This window comes from Pelophylax lessonae (assembly GCF_965119305.1).
Source record: "Pelophylax lessonae genome assembly, chromosome: 12".
NCBI lineage: Eukaryota > Metazoa > Chordata > Amphibia > Anura > Ranidae > Pelophylax > Pelophylax lessonae.
The window spans coordinates 51,787,499-51,812,388 of NC_138779.1; the positions used below are offsets into that span (position 1 = coordinate 51,787,499).

Below are 24,890 nucleotides of genomic sequence, written 5' to 3' on the forward strand. Positions count from 1 at the left end.
GGCGGTTCACTTGGAAGATTGGAAGCACTTTAATCGGTGGTCATCAGTTGATTTGTAATATGTGTGCACCTTATTTTCCGTCTGGTAAGGAGGAATTTCACCTGGTGGTGGGTTTTCACAACTGAAATTCAAGAATTTTGCTTCACGTTTATCAGTTTGAATTCATCACTATGGACACTTATGATTTATTCATTATGGACTTTTGAATTATATCATGCACCTATATCCTACACATACAATTTGATTTTTGTATTTCTGTTGGATTCCTATACTTGTTTTAGCGCACCCCACCATTTTCATATGTTCTTCAATATTGGGTAATGGTGCTCTCTGCAGGAGCAGGCTAGGTAGTGAAAACTTGATAAAAAAAGGTTAAACAAAGACACACCTTTAGGGGCTGTCCCTCTCGACATTACCCTCAGCCACACAGTGCTGCTATTCAGTTTCTTACTGCCTAGCTTAGGAGTAGGACTAGGTTCCCTGCTGGGACTCCTTGTCTCAGTTTTTGTTTTTCTTTGGAAAATGTTTTCTTTTTCTTTTCTCACTATCGCTAGTTAGTCAGGGGGATCCTCCTGGAGAACTACAAGCGACAGCCAGGCTGGGCCTTGCACTGGATAATCTAGATCCTTATGGTGTCCTAGCCAGGCCTACGAGCGTGCGCAGGTTGTGGTCCGCCCAGGCCTCGCCACGACGGTGCCCCGACGGATGGGGGCGAGCCGGCGGAGGGATTTTCTTCGCCGGGACGCATCAACCCTGGAACGCCCTGTGTTGCAGCGTCCCCTTTGGGCTGACGGCACCTCCACTCAGGGTGGGAGGTGACCCGTATAGAAACTGATCCCGTGGTCCATGGTGCGGTAAGTGACGCTACCCCCCGTGTTCCTGGGACAGTCATCTGGGGGGGGGGGGTTATGTGGGCCCATGTAAGATTCTGGTACCTCCGGTACCCTTAATCACCACTTTCCTCTGTAATGCGTCCCACCTTTCTCTTCAGGTGGTACGCATATACCTTTAAGAACGATGATGTCACTGCTGAGCGCCACAGAGCGGCTATTTCAACCGCCGGCGGTCTCACTCACATTGTTCGTTCAACCTGCTTTGTTATCCACATGCTTTCAAGCCTGTCTCTCGATCGGAACCTCCAGCTATTCCCTCTACCTGGAGCAGACCGGAACCTCGCTACTGATCCCTGTATCTCGCTACCGGACCATCCCTTATCTACTGGACCTCTCTAAACTACTAATATTACAAGTGATAAGTACCCCGCAGGGGAACCCTCCATAACCTTATTGCACTATCTATCTATGCACATTAAGGACTGTTACTACCTATCTATACTATCCTATCATCTGCACTGTTACATAGATTGCTAGCTCTTCAGCCTACTACCATCTATCATCTGCACTGCTGCATAGATTGCTAGCTCTCCTGTCTACTACTATCTATCCTTGCACTGGGTTAGTCTATCCTGTATTTGTCATCTGCTATCCTCACCATCTGTTAGCATACTCGATACTAACCTATCTGCATTCCTAAATACCATCTTGAACTCTCCTATACAAAACCTATCAAGTGATTACCATCCTTGTCACTGTTCACACCTGTCCCTTCAGCACATCACCTTCATACTATCATATACATCCTATCACTCCAGGAACATCTCATTGAGTGTGTATATATCTGTATGTTGAAGCTGACAGGCCCACGGTGATGAGTCCTGGAGAGTTGGATCTGGTATTCAACACATCTCTACATGACTACTGAGTGGAGATTTTGCAGCTGCAAATCCAGCCTATAATAAAAACGCAGGAGCGTTACAGATTGAACGAACCTTAAAAATGGATTCAGCAGAATTACCCACTCAAGTGACACAATTAACACAACAAGTAAAAGCGTTAATACTTGCTCTGACTGACGTACAAGAAAAGAATCAGACTCTGACACAGCAGGTAACCCAGCTCTCACGGCTTACTGCTATTCAGCCTCCTGAACCTAAAATAAACCCTCCTCTAGTGTTTACAGGTGATCGGAAAAAATTTCGTGAATTCAAAAACGCATGTCAATTGCTTTTTTTGTTAAAACCTCGTACATACCCCACTGATCAAATAAAAGTCTGTACCGTTATTTCATACCTGACGGGTGATCCACGGGCCTGGGCAGACTCTCTCTTTGAGAGTAATGATCAGATTCTCAACACCTATTCTTTATTCCTAGCGGAACTCGCTAGTTTATACGATGACCCCAATAGGCAGAGTACTGCTGATATTCAGTTGAGGGCCTTAAAACAAGGAAGGAGACCTGTAGAAGACTTTGTATCTGAGTTCAAAAGATGGACCCTTGATTCAGGGTGGAATGACACATCTTTGCGAACTCAATTCAGACTCGGGTTATCGGAAGCTGTTAAAGACGAGCTCGCCCGAGCGGATTTACCTGGCACCTTGGAGGCCTTGATACAACTTAGTATCAACATCGACAGACGACTGCGAGAAAGAAGGGCTGAAAAGATGGGAATGCCATTGTCTAGTCCTTCTCAGATTTCGGCCGTTGACCCTACTCCCATGGATGTAGGAACCATACGCCCACCTTTAACGACTACTGAACGAGCTAGAAGAACATCCAGAAATCTCTGCATGTACTGCGCATCCTCGGATCATTTGATAAACACATGTCCCCTTGTCCGCAAAAAAGAGGGTGAGTGTTCACATGTCTTGCTGGGAGGATTAACGACTTCCTTCTCTAACCCCTATCTTTTTGTTCAATTAATATTACAGTGGGACCAAACTAGGATCACCACCAAGGCTATGGTCGACACTGGATCTTGTGGAAACTATATTGATACACGCTTTGTTACCTTAAATAAAATACCTATTATTTCAAAATCTAAGCCTGTTTCTGTTAGTTTTATTAATGGTATTCCACTGTCTTCTGGTCCAATCACCAACCAGACTCAGGCACTCCTTGCCACTACCAACGAATCACATGTGGAGACCATCACCTTTGACATACTATCCTCACCGCATTTTCCTATTATTTTGGGACTTCCCTGGTTACACACACACCAACCAATCATAGATTGGAAAAAACAGACTTTGGTTTTCCCTTCTCACTATTGTGAGAATACGTGTAACCTCCCATCTTATGGGAAGATTCTGTCTGTGGTGTCAGATGAAATTGCACCACTATGCTATCAGGATCTGTCCGAAGTGTTTCTTGAGAAAAATGCTCAAGTGTTGCCTCCCCATAGGGATTACGATTGCACTATCGATCTACTCCCTAACAGCAAATTGCCTTTCGGTCATGTTTATCCCCTTTCACAGGATGAACTTTCTCATCTCAAGGAATACTTGGATGAGAATTTGACAAAAGGGTTCATTAGACCCTCTACTTCTTCCACTGCTGCAGGACTTTTCTTTGTCCGCAATAAGGATTCCAGTCTCAGGCCTATTATCGATTATAGGCAATTAAACACGATTACGATAAAGGATCGCTATCCTTTGCCGCTCATCCCTGAACTTATTGAACAGGTACGTGGGGCTACTTATTTCACCAAATTAGACCTGAAAGGGGCATACAACCTAATCCGAATCCGTGACGGGGATGAGTGGAAAACAGCATTCAGAACCAGATACGGACTATTCGAATACCTTGTGATGCCATTCGGGCTATGTAATGCTCCCGCAGCTTTCCAAAGATTCATAAACGACATCTTTAGAGACTTACTTGATGTCTGTGTTGTAGTATACCTAGACGATATACTTACTTATTCTCGATCTATGCCTGAACACATAAAACATGTAAGACTTGTGTTGTCCAGACTGCTCTCACACAGACTATATGTGAAATTAAAAAAATGTCTATTTCATAAAGAAGAAATATTATTTCTAGGATACTTCATATCCAAAACTGGAATTAAGATGGATATGAGTAAGATATCCTGTATTCTAGACTGGCCTATACCAAAAACTCGTAAGGCCCTACAGCGATTCCTTGGATTCTCGAACTTCTATAGGAAGTTCATCAAGAACTTTTCCGCTATTGTGAGACCTCTCACACAACTGACAAGTATAAAAAAACCATTCAAATGGTCAGAAGAAGCAAATCAAGCTTTCTGCTTGTTAAAATCAAGCTTTACTTCTGCTCCCATACTACGCCATCCAGACCCATCCCTTCAATATATTCTAGAGGTAGATGCGTCAAATATGGCAGTAGGAGCAGTCCTCTCCCAACGACCAACAAACACTTCATCACTCCACCCAGTTGCTTTCTTTTCAAAATCACTAAGCAGCCCAGAGGTGAATTACCCAGTGGGTGAAAAGGAGTTGCTTGCCATAAAACTGGCACTGGAGAATTGGCGACATCTGCTCGAAGGTACCCAGTTACCAATACTCATATATACAGATCATAAAAACCTTCAATACCTCCAGACTAACAAGACTCTCTCCCACCGGCAGGTACGATGGTCATTATTCTTTTTAAGATTTAATTTCCTAGTGACCTACACGCCTGCAGACAAAAATAAAAAAACGGATGCGCTATCACGATTAACCGAAGATAACTGCGCCGAAATCCCTTCCATTCCCATAATACCCTATGAACGCATTATTGGTGTTGTCCGTTCCTTGAAGGAAGAGATTTTGCACAGTATAAGAATGGATTCACCTCCACCACAACTAAGTACTGATGCAGAAGGCTTCCTCTATTACAATGACAAACTCTACATACCCCCTACTATGCGCACCAAGATTTTGAAGTTATCGCATGATGTGCCCATGGCAGGACATATGGGTATAACGAAAACCTTTAATTTGCTCACCAGGCAGTTTTGGTGGCCTGATATGAAGACGTCTGTACAAAAATTTGTTTCTTCATGTGACATCTGTGCAAGGTCCAAAATTGACACTACAAAACCATCTGGACTACTTTGTAGTCTACCAATACCCCAGGTTCCATGGGAAGTTGTATCCTTAGATTTCATAGTAGAACTACCACCCTCTAAAGGATTTAATACCATCCTAGTGTCAGTGGACCACTTGACAAAGATGGCACATTTCATTGCTATCCGTAGACTACCTTCATCTAAACAAACAGCAGAACTACTGATGAAACATGTGTTTAAGTTGCATGGAATTCCAAAAACTCTTTTGTCCGACCGTGGTTCACAATTCATCTCTAAATTTTGGCAAGCACTTTGTCAAATTTTACGCATTGAGCGAAAGCTCACTTCTCCCTACCATCCTCAGACCAACGGACAGACTGAAAGAGTCAACCAGTGCATTGAGCAATATCTACGTTGCTACACATCATACTTGCAGGATGATTGGGTGGATCTCCTTCCTCTAGCAGAATTTGCTGACAACAACGCAACCCACAGTACCACGAAGCAAAGTCCGTTCTACTTGAACTATGGGTTTCATCCCACTCTTCTTCCACCACGCATCCTGCCATCGAGTAACCCAGTAGCCTTGGATTACCTTACCCAAATAAAAGACTCTTTGGGCTTACTCAATACCACTATATCACACGCTCACAGTCAACAAAAAAAGTACTACGACCTTCGTAGAAGACCTTCTCCTCAGTATGCTATTGGGGACCTTGTTTGGCTATCGACAAAGAACTTAAGATTAAAAATCCCTAGCAAGAAGCTTGGACCTTTATTTTTGGGACCCTTCCCAATTAAAAAACTTATCGGAAAAGCTGCAATACAGCTCACCCTACCAGCAGATCTCAAGATCCATCCCATCTTCCATGTGTCGCTACTGAAGCCCTATGTTCCTAATCAAGGAATAAGGCCTACCATCTTGCCTCCACCTCCAATACAAGTTGAAGGCGGAGAAGAGTATGAGATCAAGGAAATTTTGGATTCTCGCATCCATAGAGGAAGACTCCAGTATCTCATAATATGGAAGAACTATGGACCCCAAGACGACACCTGGCTAGATACCTCTGATATTCATGCGACTAGACTTATACGGAACTTTCACTCGAAACACCCAGAGAAACCTGTCCTATAGGCCTTCCGGAGCCGGCCTTAAGGGGGGGGTACTGTAAGATTCTGGTACCTCCGGTACCCTTAATCACCACTTTCCTCTGTAATGCGTCCCACCTTTCTCTTCAGGTGGTACGCATATACCTTTAAGAACGATGATGTCACTGCTGAGCTCCGCAGAGCGGCTATTTCAACCGCCGGCGGTCTCACTCACATTGTTCGTTCAACCTGCTTTGTTATCCACATGCTTTCAAGCCTGTCTCTCGATCGGAACCTCCAGCTATTCCCTCTACCTGGAGCAGACCGGAACCTCGCTACTGATCCCTGTATCTCGCTACCGGACCATCCCTTATCTACTGGACCTCTCTAAACTACTAACATTACAAGTGATAAGTACCCCGCAGGGGAACCCTCCATAACCTTATTGCACTATCTATCTACGCACATTAAGGACTGTTACTACCTATCTATACTATCCTATCATCTGCACTGTTACATAGATTGCTAGCTCTTCAGCCTACTACCATCTATCATCTGCACTGCTGCATAGATTGCTAGCTCTCCTGTCTACTACTATCTATCCTTGCACTGGGTTAGTCTATCCTGTATTTGTCATCTGCTGTCCTCACCATCTGTTAGCATACTCGATACTAACCTATCTGCATTCCTAAATACCATCTTGAACTCTCCTATACAAAACCTATCAAGTGATTACCATCCTTGTCACTGTTCACACCTGTCCCTTCAGCACATCACCTTCATACTATCATATACATCCTATCACTCCAGGAACATCTCATTGAGTGTGTATATATCTGTATGTTGAAGCTGACAGGCCCACGTGATGAGTCCTGGAGAGTTGGATCTGGTATTCAACACATCTCTACATGACTACTGAGTGGAGATTTTGCAGCTGCAAATCCAGCCTATAATAAAAACGCAGGAGCGTTACAGCCCACTCCTTTTGGGAATGTCAGAGCATGCGGTCTCTGTGGTGTCCCTCCTGGACGGCTCCTGCCTCCCTGCTCCCTCTGGAGTGCTCTAGCAGCAAACGCTGCGTGGGGGTGGGGGTGGGTTCTTTTACCTGGTCCTGGGGGGGGCTTCCCTGTGGATTCCCGCGGTGGCCAGGGTCCTGGGTTCCTGACTATTCAGTGTCATTTTTTCGACCGCCATTTGGGTGAGGGCATGCCTGGCTGACTCACAGTGAGGGCAGCAGCCATTTTTTGCTAATTGGTGCCGGATTCGGTGCCATCTTGGATGTGGGCAGCCACTCTGTAAGGGCGGCGGCCATTTTCCCTGTGATTTTCCCTATTGACTTCTATTGGCATCCATTTTTGTGTGGCTCAGGGCGCTGTTCGACCTCCATCCATCTTCAGTTGCTGCAGGGGTGAGCGGTTTCGTTTCCATATATCTCTGTGACTTAGGGTTTTTTTTAATGCTTTTTTAGACATTTCTTCCTTAAAACTATTGCTCCTTCAGGTCATCTAGCATTTTTAAAGGGGGACTCTGGTTACGGTGCGGGATCGCGGTGCGGACCGCGAACTCGCAGATTTAAAAGGCCAGTGTCCCGTTTTTTGTAGTACTGCCAAAATGGAGTCCTAGGTTAACTATTTCCTAGGTTAGCACCTTTCCTCAGCTTCTTTACCTGCAGTATTTGCTACTTTGCAGTCACAAATGATGTCATAGTGTGCTGTTCAGAACCGGCCGATGCCCTCTCAATCGTCTGATTCAGAGCCTGACATGGTTGCCACGGACCCTGGGGGGTTCCAGTCCGCACACTTAGAAGGGGAGGTGGAGGAGTCCTTCTCTGCCGCAGAGCGGGTACGTGCTTTAGTTGCAGCACTTATTTGCTCCATCAGGGTAACTTTGAATATTGTTGATAGGCCCACCCAGCCAGGTAAGCGGGTTTCCTCTGGGTCCTGCAAAGCCCAGAGGTCAGGTCAGGTTTTCCCCTGTCCCGAGGAGTTTTCACATCATTGTGAACGAACAGTGGCGCTGCGTTCAGCACACGCTGGCAGTGCCTAAGCGGTTTCAACGCCGCTATCCTTTTGCGGACCCCGGCAACAATCGCCGGACGGTGTCACCTAGGGTGGACCACTCTGTTTCCAGGTTGAATAAATCCACGGTGGTGCCCGTGGAGGACTCTCCGGTGTTTAAAGACCTGATGGACAGGCGTGTGGCTTTCAATCTCTGTTTACACCACTGAAGAGCTGGGGACAAATTATGTCTAAAATCCTTAGTGTTGGGAGAAATGTTGATCCCTAAATATTTATTAGTCGTTGCCCATTGCAAAGGAGAATTGGGGTCAGCCAAACTTTTAGCCACTTGATCAATCGGTAACACATGGGATTTACCCCAAATAGTATGTAGACCAGTACATGGGCATACTTAACCACCTGGGCGGGCCGGAGACATGGAAGGAATAAAATCTTTTGGCTTAGGTTACCCCGCCTAAACATACATGGCCCTGGACAGACTCCATGCACCCACTAGGGGGGGCGACTGGAACAAAGTCCTAGTGGAAGGCGTATATTTCCTGGTGTGAGTCTGGGTTGCATCCTCGCTCCTTTTCCGTGGCGAGGGTCCTAGCTTACTTGCAGAAAGGTGTGAAACAGCGTTTGGCATTGGGCACGATTAAAGGTCAGATTTCGTCCTTGGCCATTTTCTTCCAGCGTCCCTTGGCGACTAGTTCCCTGATTCGCACCTTTCTTCAAGGGGTGCATCATCTGGCTTCTCCGCGAAGGACTCCTTTGCCTCCGTGGGATTTGAATATGGTTTTGTCCGTTTTGGAACGACCTCCCTTTGAAAACATCAGAAAAATATCTCTGCCTGTGTTGTCCCAGAAAGTTGCCTTTCTGGTGGCTATCACTTCTGCTTGCAGAGTGTCCTTCCGTTTGCCTTACCTGGTCGTTCATAGGGATAAGGTTGTTCTGCAGCCCAACCAGTCTTTTCTCCCTAAGGTGGTGTCTGCCTTCCACCTCAATCACGATATTGTTTTGCCTTCGCTCTGTGCGAAGCCTAAGCATTCCAAGGAATTTGCCTTGCATTCGTTGGATGTGGTTCGTGCGATTAGGGTTTACCTGTCGACCACAGAATCCTTTAGGATGTCTGATTCCCTGTTTGTCCTTCCTGAGGGACCTCAGAAGGGTTCGGCTGCGTCCACTGCAACCATTTCTAAATGGATCAGACAGACTATTGTTCAGGCCTATTCACTCAAGGGTCAGGTTCTTCCTTTCCCTGTGAGGGCACATTCTACTAGAGCCATGAGTGCCTCTTGGGCTTTTCGCCATCAGGCTTCTGTGGCTCAGGCGTGTAAAGCGGTGACCTGGTCGTCTGTGCACACTTTTACCAAATTCTATAAGATTGATGTGATGGCATCCTCGGATGCTTCCTTTGGCCACAAAGTTTTGAGCGCTGTGGTTTGTTGATTGAGCTTTTGTTGCCCTGTTGGCCACGTTTTGTTCTGGCTTTGTTGGCATGTTACCGTTCTGTCGGTTTCGTCTTTTCCCACTCCTCACACCTGCACTGCTTTGGGACATCCCAATAGTGATGAAACTTGGAAGAGGCTGTGTCTGTCAGAGGACGTAATAGAAAATAGAACTTACCGTAAAATTCATATCTCTGAGTCCTCTGACAGATGCAGCCCCCGCTCCTTTATTTTGGGGATGTTTGTTTTCCTGTACTGCTTGCTATGAAACTGATTAGTAAGCTCTAAGTGTCTGAGGGTAATGTCGAGAGGGACAACCCCTAAGGTGTGTCTAGTTTAAGCTTTTTAATGAAGTTTCTTTGCCTAGCCTGCTCCTGCAGAGGGTGCCATTACCCAATAGTGATGAAACTTGGAAGAGGCTGTGTCTGCCAGAGTACTCAGAGAAAATAATTTTACGGTAAGTTCTTACAAAAATTCTATTTTTTTTTTGTTCAGCCCATGGACTGAAGGAAAGAATGAACATAACAGATTCCTCCATTCGCATCGATCAATGTGGATGAAGAAATCTCTGCCAAGAAAAGTGTTAAAAAAATATATGGTGAAGCATAGGGGAGATCTGCTCTTTGTCCCGCCCATCCCCTATGCTTCGCCATATATGCTCTTTTTTTAACTGCGTTGGTGAAATCACCTCCTACAGCTCTGCAATCATTGATTACATAAATGGTAAGCGCAAACGCTGTTGCTGTCAGAATAAACAAATCAATGCTGCAGCTGATGGGCATACCTGCAAAGCAGACAATGGTTAACAATATAATACAGTAACAATAAAACATTACAGTATAACAGTATATAATAAGATACAGTAAAAGTAGAAAGAATGAAAAAGTAGAGTAAGAACAGAAAATTAGCTCAATAAAACAACAGTTTTTTGCTTTTTTTATTTATTTTATTTATTTATTTTTTTAACTTTTTTTTTACACTTTTTTTGCAACTGTAAAAAAACTTTTCCAGGCTAGGGTCTCTCAAAATGCGATAGCCAAAATCTTTCAAAACCCATGTGAAAAAGTGTGCCCTAGACTGTGCCATGCTCTACCCTATACTAATACTCTACTAGTGTGTGGTAGCGAGGGAAACAGTCCCCGATGCAGAGACCAGGTTGGCCAGGACAGGAGGGACAAATAATGTGTGTGTCACGCCTCTATCTGCGTTTCCTACAGACATGACATCTTTTTTGGGGTATTCTTTGGGTAGGGGTACTAGGGAGGACATCCGGAAAATGCCTCTCAGGCAGCCGGCTCACTGCATCTGGGCTGTGAATTTGGGCCACAACACCTGGATACAGAAGGGCTGTGATGATCTCTTCCAGGACGCTGTGTATAGCACATAAGTGTTCAGCAAATGGAATAAGTATACAAACACTTTTTTGTACCAGTGTCTGGCCTTACGGGAAATTAAGTATGGTCATTGAAGTTCACCCCCTCCCATGTTAAGGTTGTATTCAAGGACACAGAGGGGCTTCTCAACAACACCAGTCGCCGTTGCAATGTGGATTGTTGTATCTGTGTGAATGGAGGACAGAACGAAAACATTCCGTGTGTCCCTCCAATTCACTGCAAGCAATTTATTACACTTAAAGCAGGCTCTCTCCCCCTCTCTAAGTCGGGAATCCACAAGCCATTGGGGGAAGCCCCTGTGATTAGGCCGCACGGTGCCACATGCGCCAATTCCAAAATCAAAAAGGTGACTAAAAAGTGGCACGCTTGTGTAATAATTGTCCATGTATAAATGGTACCCCTTCCCGAATAAGGGTGACACATAGTCCCAAACAATCTTGCTACTGCTCCCTATGTAGTCTTGACAGTTGGGAGGCTCCACATTGCTATCTTTTCTCTCATAAACCCCGAAACGATATGTATACCCTGTTGCCCTGTCACAGAGCTTATACATCTCGACCCCATATCTGGCACACTTGCTGGGGAGAAACTGTTTGAAAGCAAGACAAGACGGACAGAAAATGTATTCAGGGACTCCTCAACGCAGATAGCATGTTGGGGCATATACAAGGCTGCAAACGTCTGGTTGAAGTGGTTTACGAGGGGCCAATTTCTTTGGAGCCAGTCATATCCAGGGTCACCCCGAGGACGAGTTTATTATCAATGAAGTGCATGAACTGCAAGATTTGCTCGTACCTGGTCCTGGCCATGGCAGCAGAGAACACAGACATATGGTGAATTGGGTCAGTGGACCAATATGACCGCAACTCACTCTTTTTAGTAATGCTTTTGAGGAGGGATATACCCAGACAGTTTTTAAATTCGGAAACAGTGATACGATTCCATGCAAATTCTCTGGCAAGGGTCAAATTTGGATTTGCGGTGATGAATGGATCAGCATATAAATTGCTTTGGTCCACAATAGATTTGTACAGATCTTCCGTGAAAAAACGCTTATAAAAACCAAGGGCAGTAAAATCAGCTTTTTCCAATTGAATTCTAGGTTGGACAGTAAATGGGGGAAGTATGGGCGCTGCAGAAGTGGTGGGCTCCCAATCAGGATTTGAAAGCGCATCAGGAAGGACACCATGGGCTCTACAGGCCTGACATAGAATTCTTGGTGGCTGCGGGACACTGCTTGTGCTAGCCACCGCACCAGCTTGAACTACACTTATGGGACTCGCCATGTCATCCAGTGTTACTGCAGTGCTGGTTTGACTATGACCAGGATGTACTAAGCCGCTGGTGCTTGCCAGTTCACCAGAAGGTTGAGCACCACTAGTACCGACACTCTACAAGAACCCTGCGGTTGTTGCACCTCGGCAACAGAAGAATAGGGTCGGTACACCTGACCTTAGCAGGGACCAATACTCCATCGTCAGGGCTATCTGTATGGGTGCTGCTGCTCTCTACAGGTTTGAATACTGAGCCTGATTCTGACAGTGAGGCCTCCCCATTGCTCTCATCTGTCATGCTCAGCATCGTGTAGCCCTCTTTACTAGTGTACCTCTGTTTGGACATTATGGCCAATAAATGTATAGGTACCTAGTGTGACTCATAGGTAAAAAAGCACCTGGTTGTTAAGGACTGTTCAAACCGATACCAAAAAATGTAACTGCTAGTGCTAGCAGAGATCAGGCTAATGCTGCGGTTTAGCGTGCTGTGGGTTTAAAGTGACCGTAATTTGCTGATTCTGCACTTCTTGGGGAGGGGGCGGAGGGGCTAAACAAAGGTGCTGCGTTTTGGGAACACTATACTAAAAACACTATACTAAACTTATGGGGACGCTAGTATAGTTATGATCAGATCAAAGATATTGATCCGTTCAGACATTACACTAGTAATGGACGTGTTTAGTGTGTGTGTCACTGGCAATCAAAGGGTTAAAATGTATTACTATATATGTGGAATATGTGCAATATGATGCTGTCCTGAGTTGACGCTAACTAACGTTAATGTTAACTGATGTCACACCTGTGACACTAATACAGTGATCAGAAAAGAGATCTGTACACTATATTAGTGACACTGTGACAGGGCAATGAAGAGGTTACCTGGGGGTGATCAGGGGGTAAATCTTTATTAGGGGATATATGGTGGGTACCCTAAACCTATCTGGGACTCCCTCTAACTACAACTTTCTCTCACACTAACAGTGATCAGTAAATTATCTGTATACTGTATGTAGTGCACACTGTGACAGGGAGTGAAAGGATTAACTGGGGGGGGGATCAGGGGGTTAAATCTTTATTAGGGGATACATGGTGGGTACCCTAAACCTATCTGGGACTATCACTAGCTGTCTCTCACGCTAACTGAAGTCACAAGTGACACTATTACAGTGATCAGTAAATTTATCTGTATACTATATATAGTGTTCACTGTGACAGGGAGTGAAAGGGTTAACTGGGGGTTAAATGTGTGCCTATTTATACTGGTGTCAGTGTACTACTTCTGTACTCACAGTAGATGTTCTCTCTACTCACGGTGGAACCGAAAAGGATGCCAGGAGAGGAGATTGCATCACTTCCTGTGCCTGTGTTTGCATTACAATTGGCCAGACCAGAAATCATTGGCCTGGACCTGATGACTGTTTAGTTCTGAACCGAATCAGAACATTGCGGGGACAGCCCCCACCGCTGTAGCTCCGCACGCGACTGACGTATGGGTACGGTGATTCCCGCAGCCGAGCCACCTTACCGCAGTATATCTGTGGCGGGAGGTCGCAACTGGTTAAGCATACTACTGTTTTGTACCTGCACTGGATGTGCAAGCAGTCCCATACATGTTTATTGAGAGCACTGGCTGTATGGACACAGCAGCTGCTCCTATTTTGACATCCATGCAGATGACAACCCGAACCCGCATCGTCTGTGTTTAAGGACACGCACCCGCACCCACACGGATGTCAGATTGGGAGCAGTGACTGTTTCCATGCAGATGCTGCTGCCCATAAACATGAATGGGACTGCCTGCACAAAGGTGCACAGACCACTTGTGCACCCTATGCAGGCAAACAAGGCCCTCACATGGATGTAAGCTTGAGTATGCCTGAGTGACTGATAACCAATGCCTGCTTGCAAAAGTTTTTTTTCCTGGTGGCTGCAGGTTGTGTGTTTGGGGCAGCAGCAGAACTCTGGAAGCTCTGTATTTTGCTTCTTTGCTCTTATTTCTACCCAGGACAGCACTGAATACCCAATGTGATACTGTCATTTTTACATTGATATTGTTTATTTATGTGCTTATCAGCGTCAGACGTATTTAAAGCTTGACGCTGCAGCTCCAGAACGCACTGGTCCTGGGGTTTTTTTTTGCAGCTATTAAACGCCTATGCCACTTGGAGCTCCTAAAAACTCTATTTGTGCATGAGGCCATAGAATAACATGGATGGGCGTTCTGCAGCTGCAAAAAAAAAAACATCTGACGCACCTAACAGCAGCTCCAAAAACGTCCAGTGTGCATGGGGGCTAAGTGTTTATGTAGTGCTCACCCCCGGATACTCCAAACTGCAAAACAGATGCAGGAGGACAGGCTCGTAATCACAAATTACTCCAGTAGCAGCCTTTGTTGGAGATAAAGGGGGCAGCCAGATAATCTGAGATTCTTTATGAGCAATCCCAGTCTTTGCAACATTCAACTGACATTCAACCCCTCAAGGACATGCACACCTGGAGTCTTAAGCAAGAGTCCTACTCATAATGTCCAAGGACAGCAGTCTCCTACCAGTTTCTATGCAACATTCTTCTGTGATAAAAGGAACCCTCTTTAGGTGTGCTTCCATAAGTGATGTTCTCCAGCAAATATCTTTCAATCCGGATTCCTTCAGACTAGGGATGCATTGATACTTGATTTTTATCAGCGTGTATACTTTCGGTCAAGTAGTTTGGCGATACCGAGTACCGATACTTTGCAGGGTGATTTGCACCGCTACAAAATGAATCGGCACAAATCCCACTGCAAACAATAGCATGCGATTTTAACAGGAATGCAGTCCGAATTGCATGTGGTTTCCCCATCGTTTCTCTGTAAACCCAGGCTTGTCATAGTGATTTCAGCCTGGGTTCGCACAGGAGCAGTGCGGGAAACCATATGTGATTCAGACAGGAATCGCACGGCATTCCTGTTCAAATTGCATACGATTTTTTGCAGTGCGATTTGCAGCCATTTTTTTGTATTCATTTTGCACCACAAAGTATCAGTTTTGCGTATCGGGAGCATTTTCACGAGTTCTCGTGAAAATACTTGGTATCTGCGCATCCCTACTTCAGACCCTAAGCCAAGCATATGCTGAGGCCTAACATCAGCTCTCTAGTGCACAGGTTGCATCAAAGGGGCAGCAGCTCCAGGATAAAAACATCCTCTGCAAGACTCTCAAAAATGTATCTTCTCCCTCAGCCACCCTCTGGATATCTCTCCCAGGAATTTTCTGAGGTCAGATTAATATTCATAACTTCAGTGGCTGGTCCTCCTTCTCTGTGGAATCTTCTTCCAAAAGCAGACAGAAGCAATACCCCCCCCCCCTTCCCCCGTCTTCCCCAGGCTTAGGAAACCCTAATCACAGGACATTTTACTAGCCTCTTCACATGTAATTTAGTGATGCTATTCCCTCAATCTGTAGTGCAAGACTAAATGAGCACAGAAGCAATGAAGTGTTATAAATCAATTATACAGAAAGTGCTTGATTCTTATTTGTTTTAGTTATTAACACACAGATGGCTCAATATGCTCAATATGTAATATAAATCTTTATTTACCTTGATGTATATCTTTCCATGTTATACAATAGAATACCAGATCCTAATACCACCAAGACCAGCGCCATCAAAACCACCCTTCCTGAAAAGCAGAAAATAAACTATTAATGGAATATTACAAGAGATGAGAATCCCATTGAATTTACAGAGGTAGACCTCATTCTGTTACAGAAACACAGCCAAAATACATCCTGTTTTCATTGTTAGTGTTCATTATGTATTTCAACATACTGTAGACACCATTGGTGGTACCATAAGTAGCAGCCCACATCTTCACTGGGTTCTGGACACCAAAAAAAAAAAAGACTGCATAAATTTATACAAGAGTGTTTATTTTTCAGGTCACCTTGGTTTAAAGTGTTACTAAACCCAGAACCTGCATTCGCTATATCTGGGCTCCCACCGTACACCGAACATGGGAATGCAATTATTTTAGTAAATATAAACAGATAAACACCCTTTCTCATCAGCAGTATATAGCAGACTTGTATCAGTTCCTAGTAAAGCTTGTAGGAGGAGTTTTCATTCTCCCCTGATCGCCTGTCTGGACAGTGCGGATTTTCCCTGCGCTGATATCATGCACTCTCCCAAGAAAAAAAAACCTCTCTAGCAATACACACTAAACTGAGAATGTGCAGCCTGTCCCGTCTCTCTGAATATCAGGTTATTTTTTGGAGACAGTGATAGAATGGGAGGATCAGAGAAACATGATCAAACAGCCTTTATACACAATGCAGAGGATTAACCCCTTAGATTCCACAGTGAGTATACCAAGCATGCTTTGCTGATTTTATTGTTGTGGGTTTAGTAACACTTTAAATATTGAATAAAAAAAAAATACTGAATAAAACTCAAAGCTAAGTTCCTAAATTATAAATCTCATTATAAAGTGCTATGTGCTTCAGATAAATACATAATACATATACATTCACTATGATTGATAAAGTTCATGTGTTCGAAAAAGTGCTCAGTGCTTCAAATTGAATGAATTCTGTGCTTCAAAGTGCAACACTCCGTGCGCCCCTCCTTTTTGTCCTCCCTCCCCAGAAAGATACGTTTTCAGCGCTTTATGTGCAAGATCAAACAGCTTCTCCTTTGACTGTCTCCATGTATCCTTTATATTGAACGGGACACCTCCTTTACCAGGAATAATCAATCAGTGCTCCATTATGTGCATGCATATAGAGGGAAATAGAAGCAAAATTACTTCCCGTAACGTGATTCAGTTTATTAAAGTGATTAAAATCATGCAATTTTGCTACTCACATAATCAGAATGGTTGCATTACACAAGCTACTTGCGCATGTAATCCAGCAAACGTTTTGCGTTCCATAGTCTGGAACCAGACAACGTAAGTGACTCCAGCAAGCCCCGCCCAAAGTGTTTTGTCACTCTGATGTCATCAGGAGCAGCTTTCTGATGACATCAGATGTAACTGACGAAGCACGTAGGGCGGAGCTTCTGAACATGTCATTTCCAGTATTTGAAGGGCAGGTGGCGCTCATGGGGTCAGTAGCCATTTTGGTTTCCATTCTACTTAATTTACCTAGAGATGCCTGTTTTTTATTGTTTAAACGTAAATGCATTTTAAAAATGTTTTAATAAATTAATGCAATTTGATATACTTCACTATGGAAAGTTCTTTTATTCTCATCCCTGGCGAGGGAGTTTGTTGCAGAAAGCGTTAAAGGTGCAAGAAGACTGTGATCCACACAGAGCAATAATTATCTTGGACCCCATTAAGGAACGAGAATAGACAGTGGACACATCAAGAGATTTATAGCTGAGCGATTTTTGACCTTACTTTTAAAAAAGGGTCAGATCCTTCTGGAAAGTGCAGTGTGAACTTTGTGGTGGAGGGGAGTTACCATCCTTTTTGGTGGCACATTTTTCTTTCACCATATGGATAGATTAAAAGACACAGAGCACATTATTTACAGATCATAATTGTATTTGTATCATGCATTCATTGGAGATATATGTTATGAAGGTTATGTTTGTATGCACATTTCTAGACACTATGGATTTAGTTTTTTAAAGCCTGATCCTTTTTCAGAACCTCATACTAAAATCTGACCCACTATTTTTTACCAAAAGTCACTTCTTCTTTTCATAGCACTTACGAAGTTATACTACCATCTCTCAGCCAAAATCCTACCATCCAGGGTGAAAAAGACTTTGCTTCTCTGGATTTCAAAAGATGCATCCTCCAATATTTAGAGGTCACCAAGTCATTTGGAAAATCACCAGCCCTCTTTGTCTGGTTTGGAGGTGCACGCAAAGGGTACCCTGCAACAAAAAAATTTCCATAGCCAGATGGACCAAAATGACAATTAGTGTGGTCTACACTTTTCAAAATCTTCTTTGCCCTCCAAATTTGAAAGCTCATTCTACTCGCTCTGTCGATACCTCATGGGCCGAGAGGGTTAGGGCTTCCATTGAGCAGATTTCAAAGGCAGCCATCTGGACCAATGATTCCTTGTTCACAAAGCACTACAGAGTCGATCTTGTCTCTGCCCAAGATCTAGCCTTTGGTCTCATGGTTCATCATCGTTGGAGTCTCATGTGATGGTGGATTCCCACCTTTGTCTATGCATGGTATAAATTATAAAATGTGTAAAATGTGTAACACAATTTTTTTGCTGTCCGGTCAATCTTTATATAAGGGGTAGCCTTTTGGGTGGCCTTTTAAAATGTATCTGTGCGTGTGTTTCCTGTAGGAAGTGGAGCCTATTTCTCGTGAATGTCCTAAATCTTTCCTGGGAAGGGAGTTCTCAGGTGATTACTCAGACTTTTTGCTGCATTTGGATCAAAACATCATTCTTGGGAGGCAAAGTTGAGGTGCTTAGGGAGAGTAAATACTGCCCCATTCTTGGTATTAGTGGATGGAAATAGTGCCCCATCATTGGTGACAGTGAAAGGAATAGTGTCCCATAATTAGTATAAGTCAGGAAATAGTATCATATCATTAGAATAGGTTGGGGTAATAACGCCCTTTTGTTGGTGTCAGTGGGAGGAATGATGCTCCATCATTGTTGTTGGGGGAAGGAATTACAGTGAGGATCGAAAGTTTGGGCACCCCAGGTAAAAATTTGTATTAATGTGCATAAAGAAGCAAAGGAAAGATGGAAAAATCTCCAAAAGGCATCAAATTACAGATTAGACATTCTTATAATATGTCAACAAAAGTTAGATTTGATTTCCATCATTGACACTTTCAAAATGATAGAAAACAAAAAAATGGCATCTGCAAAAGTTTGGGCACCCTGCAGAATTTATAGCATGAACTGCCCCCTTTGCAAGGTTGAGACCTGCCAGTGTCATGGATTGTTCTCAATCATCATCTGGGAAGACCAGGTGATGTCAATCTCAAAGGTTTTAAATGCCCAGACTCATCTGACCTTGCCCCAACAATCAGCAGCATGGGATCTTCTAAGCAGTTATCTAGAAAACTGAAACTGAAAATAGTTGACGCTCACAAAGCTGGAGAAGGCTATAAGAAGATAGCAAAGCGTTTTCAGATGTCAATATCCTCTATTCAGGATGTAATTAAGAAATGGCAGTCATCAGGAACAGTGGAAGATAAAGCAAGATCTGGAAGACCAAGAAAAATATCAGACAGAACAGCTCGCAGGATTGTGAGAAAAACAATTCAAAACCCACGTTTGACTGCACGATCCCTCCAGAAAGATCTGGCAGACACTGGAGTTGTGGTACACTATTCCACTATAAAGAGATACTTGTACAAATATGGTCTTCATGGAAGAGTCATCAGAAGAAAACCTCTTCTACGTCCTCACCACAAAAATCAGCGTTTGAACTTTGCAAATGAACATATAGACAAGCCTGATGCATTTTGGAAACAAGTTCTGTGGACCGATGAGGTTAAAATTGAACTTTTTGGCCGGAATGAGCAAAGGTACGTTTGGAGAAGAAGGGGCACAGAATTTAATGAAAGGAACCTCTGTTTTATGGTAACAAGGGGTGTAATATAGGCAGGCTAATTTCTAATCATTGAAAGAATGCAAATGTAATCAAAATATTAATAGTGCAGTGTGCAATACAAAGGCAAACATACAAAATAGAATACAGTTATATACAGAATTTACAATTCCCTTAACTCCCTCTGATCACTGATGCTAGGGAACGTTCTACACTTACTGGGCACAATCTGCTGCCTCTGACATCACCAGGGACTGCACATAATGTTCAGTATGCTAAAGAAGACTATGTGACTGTAGACATACTAGAAGAAATTGAATGAAGGTGTGATAGAAGATCTAAAATTGAATGGATGAATCTACAACACTAGCAGCGCTAATGCACATATTCTACTGATGACAGTTTGAAGGTCACTCTTATAACAAAACAGATATGATGACAAAGTCTGAAATTCATATGCCAAAAAGTTCCAGTGAGTAACAGTCCATGATATAGGGAAAGGGTGTGAAGGATCTATAATCATCCACCAAACTTCCACCACACACCGGTGCTCCCCCCTTTCTCTGGAAACTCACCAGACGATCGGTCAAAAATCTCCCTTAAAGAATACACCAATCCGCCAGCATACGATTCCAGACTTACTAGAAGAAATGTTGGTCAGAGACTGGACATGCTAGAGGTTTGGTTGGAAACATGCTGCAGAAGACAACTAGACTGTTCATGAGAATGCTAAGGATCACTACTATTACAGTCCCTCTTCAATCAATGCTCCCACTACTGACTGCATAGAATAAAGGGGTCGCTCAATAATGAAAGTAGAAATAAACCTATGTCAGTTTTTTTTTTTGCTATCTCTGTCCCATTGGAGAGATTGCCCTTCACTTCCTGTCCTATAGTTAAAACAGGATGTGAGACAAAATCCCTCCAAAGTGAGGGAATCCTGGGATGTCCCCTGAGTCACCAGAACTAGTGTACCTATTGGAAGATTTCCCCTCTATTACTGTAGCACCCTCCTAGGTAGGTGCTAGTGACAGAGTATAGTTTTGGCTCGGTCTGCCTATCAGAGGAGCAGCAGGAAAATCTATATTGCTTTCTGCCTATCAGCGAGCAGGATCTGTGAGTTAGGTGTGCTCAGTGTGTGATTTATTGTTTTTAGATAATGTTCTACACTGGTCCAATAGGGAGGCATGTTGGACGGTGGGAGGAAACCTGACCAATGGGTAAACAGGCATTGATACAGTCCCGGTGGTGGTTGGTAGAGACTGTCTGTCTCAGGACATTATGGGATACTGCATAAAATCCAGGAGCACATGGCTGCGGGGTCTTTGACTGGTGAGCAGAGTCCTGGAGGGAGGGTGGCGGCTGCCTCCTCCTATGTAGCAGTGGCATGTGGTCACAGGCAGTCGGCCTGGGGACCAGAGGAAAGGAACTGAACCCAGAGGTCCAGGAGAACTGACTGGAGGGGCAGAGACACTGGAGACCCTCAAAACAGTATTGTGAGTACAGGGGATCATAACTAGGGGCCTGACCTGAGGGGGGGGCCACCCCGGTGTTGGAGTCAGAAGACGGGTGTCAGTCTGTGAAGTGAAAGGGGATACTAGGCGGGTATCCTAAAGATAATCTACCCAACTAAGTCGTCTGTATAGAGACTTAACCTAAATTCATCTAGTGGCAAGGTGAATCTGCAGCTGGGCTGCATCTTCAGACAGGAGTCCTTATCCATTGTGAATAGTTTAATCTGTATCCCACTCTTCTCTTCTCCCATCCCAATTTAAAATAAAACACCAAAAACTAGGGATGCACCGAAATGAAAATTCTGGGCCGAAACCGAAAATGCAGGATGCCCTTGGCCGAAAACCGAAACCGAAAATGACTTTTTCCCCCAAATAACACCAAAAACAGGTAGCGACATACACCTGTCGCTGCCACCCTGTCACAGTATATGTACTGTGATGGGTTGGCAAGAGGTTAATTTAATTACCAATGGTATTTGTATTATGCAGCATGAGGGGGTTAATGTATTGCCACTGCTGGTCACTGATGCATTAGTGACTGACCAGTGGCAGTTAATTAACCCCTTTGTGCTGCATTAGTGCAACCAGTATCAGTGTTAATTAACACTGGTTGCACTAATGCAGCACAGAGGGGTTAATTAACTGCCACTGGTCAGTCACTAATGCATCAGTGACCAGCAGTGGCAATATATTAACCCCCTCATGCTGCATAATACTAATACCATTGGTAAGCTCGCCTCAGCTTCCCCCCCCCCCACTGCCTCAGCGTCCCTCCCCATCCTAAGGATGCAATCTCCTTACTCTCACTCTGCTCCTCCGGTGTCCTTCCAGTTTCAAAAGACGTGCCTCTGGCCGGCGGCCTGCCTCCCTGTGATGTCACTTCTACTACGATCTGTGCATGAATGAACTAACACACCGGGCGGGAGGGCGGGCGAGCGGCCGCTAATAGCTATAACTATGTGAGCGCTTCACTTCCCTGTCAGAGGAGATACCTGCATAACAGGGAAGTGAAGCGCTCACATAGTTATAGCTATTAGCGGCCGCTCGCCCCCTCCTGCCCGGTGTGTCAGTTCATTCATACACATAGTCGTAGTAGGGACATCATTGAGAGGCGGGCGGCCGGCCGCGCAGAGGTGGGACTTTTCAAACCTGCGCTGCGCCCTCCTCCTTCCTCACGGCAGCCATTCATTTCGGCATTTTTAACCCATTTTTGGCCGAAAATTTTGGTGGCCGAAATTTCGGTGCATCCCTACCAAAAACAACTACATACCCGTGGACTGTTCATTGAATGAGCCAAGAAGTAAAGTGTTATTCTTTGAATGCCAGTGTTATTAACAGTAACCCAGGGGGACCCGAGAATGTGTTATCCAGCAGTCCTCAAGGGGGCAGTGCTACATTAGCAGGTGTTCTAATCCATCTCCACTCTATCAAAAAAAAAAAGTTTTGCCTTCAGTTGCACTTTAAGAAAGGGCTACAAGCTGGGCACCAGAGGCCTAGGGAGTGTGCAGTGTGCTTATACTTGCTTGTGTATTTATTTATGTAAGACAATGGAGCTAGTATCTAGGGGAAAAAAAAAAAACATCCAAACGTCAGAAGTGTATGCTTCTTCACAAAGATTTCTTTTGTCTAGGCTAGGTAATGTGAAAGCTTTGTGTGTGCAGATGCTGATAATTTCCTCTTGTAGTTATCACACACTTCCTACATTTACGCACAAAGATTTCTCAGCTTGTTCTTGATGAGACATCTGCCTATGTGTGCTAAGAGAACCTATAATGTTAGTGGTAAGGCAAGCCAGGCATAGCAATCAATTCTACACTAGTGCCAATGTCTCTGACTTCAGGCAATTGTTCAACAATGTTGAAGACATTATGATTGTGAATTACGATTTGTAACATTGAAGACAAGTTATAGTGGTTCTTGTTGTTATAAATAAAGTAAACATATGATCGTATTGTTTTGCATCATCATATGATCATCATGACAACTGCTGACCGTCATATAACAATTAACATTTTAGAGATAAAGTTAGCCTATAAAATTTTACAATATTTGAATTGGCTGTTGCTAGAGTACAGCAAAGTTTGTTTAGCTGCTACGGGCTAGCATGTCATAGTTATGTGCATACATTTTCGAAAAGACACTATAATGAGATTCATTTTTTCAGATCCAGATATTTATTTTTAACCCCTTCACGCCGATGTAACGCATATCTTCGGCCTTCTGCTTCAAGTGGTTGTACTGAGGCGATGTCTGCAGCGGCTTTTTAGAGCCTCTTCCTTGGCTCTGAGGAAGAGGCTTATGCCTCGAAACGCGCCAGCCGTCATCCTAATGAGACTATGGACACCTGTATGGACTACTTCTGATACTCAAGTTCGTGAGTTTGATGTGATTGATTTTCACCTGCGTTTGTGAGTAGCCATTTTTATGTTTTAATAATAAAGCCTATATTGAGGATAATGCGCTAGGTCGGTGCGCCCTTTTTTTGTGTTTTTGTTTACATTCACACCAGTTGCCTGCTGGAGGTAATTTTGTAGGGCTCTGGCAGTGCTCATCCTGTTCCTCCTTGCACAAAGAAGCAGATACCAGTCCTGCTGATGGGTTAAGGACCTTCTAGGGCCCTGTCCAGCTCTCCTAGGGTAACTGCCTGTGTCCTGAAATCTCCTCCATGCTGGGAGACACAGCAAACCTTCTGGCAATGGCACGTATTGATGTGCCATCCTGGAGGAGTTAGACTGCCTGTGCAACCTCCTATAGGATCCAGGTATCACCTCATGCCACCAGTAGTGACACTGACCCTAACCAAATGTAAAACTAGTGAAAAACAGTCAGAAAAGATGAGTGGGGAAAAACAAAAGTAAGTGGCCTCCACCTGTAAAACGATTCCTGTTTTGGAGGTAGTCTCATTGTTGCCCATCTAGTGCACCTGTTGTTAATTTCATTAACACCAAAGCAGCTGAAACTAATTAATAACCCTCTCTGCTACTTAACTGACCAGATCAATATCCCAGGAGTTTAACAGACTTGATGCTATACTCTGATAAAAAGTGTTCCCTTAATTTTTTTGAGCAGTGTATAATGCTTGGGGGTTCTAAGTAATTTTCTACAAGTGTCAGAAAAGGCTTATGCCCTGTACACACGCGTCGATAGTTGGTTGTGAATTTTCGGCCAATGTCCGATCGGCCGATTTTCGGCTTGTTAGTATGATGCTTCCGACAACCGACTCCGACTTTTCGGCCGAAAAAAATCTGGTGTGCAGGCTATAAAATTTTTGTTGGCCGTCACCACAACGGCCGATTTTCCGTCAGTCAGTACAGATTTCGGCAGACAAAAATCGGATGAGCAAGACTGGGCATGCTCAGAGATGAAAAAACACACGGAAAGTGAACCATCACATGACATCACTTCTGAAGTGGATTTTTGTTGGCCGAGAAAATTTGTGTGCAGTCTAGAGCACATTTCAACCAACACAACAACACTGGACAAAAGTCGGCCGATCGGTCGGCCGATAATCGTTGCATGTGTACGAGGCATAAGTCTTCAAGGGGTTAAGAATGATTTTATATTGAGTGTTTTACACAGGATATATACAATATTTATACAAACATATACATTGGAGATAATATTTGGGGAAATTATTAATAAATAAGGCACATATCAACAAATGGCAATACAATATAGTATGAATGCATGTAGAAGGTTAAATGTGTTAAACAATCAATAGAATACCTAACAACTATGCACGCAGTGCTATTTACTTTCAGTAGTATTCATCAGGAA

At 44.0% G+C, this 24,890-nt stretch overlaps 1 protein-coding gene across 1 annotated transcript in view; it reads right to left on the bottom strand.

Moving 5' to 3' along the window:
- Positions 1-24,890, bottom strand: part of LOC309568856 (CMP-N-acetylneuraminate-beta-galactosamide-alpha-2,3-sialyltransferase 4-like) — a gene marked incomplete at both ends in the record, with an annotated part of 117,557 nt that overhangs the window by 76,859 nt on the left and 15,808 nt on the right. Inside the window, 3 exons of the mRNA XM_082274641.1 lie at positions 15,658-15,739; positions 15,889-15,940; positions 17,816-17,946. Coding sequence (XP_082130767.1) covers positions 15,658-15,739; positions 15,889-15,940; positions 17,816-17,946 — 265 coding nt within the window. The remainder of the gene's footprint in view (positions 1-15,657; positions 15,740-15,888; positions 15,941-17,815; positions 17,947-24,890) is intronic.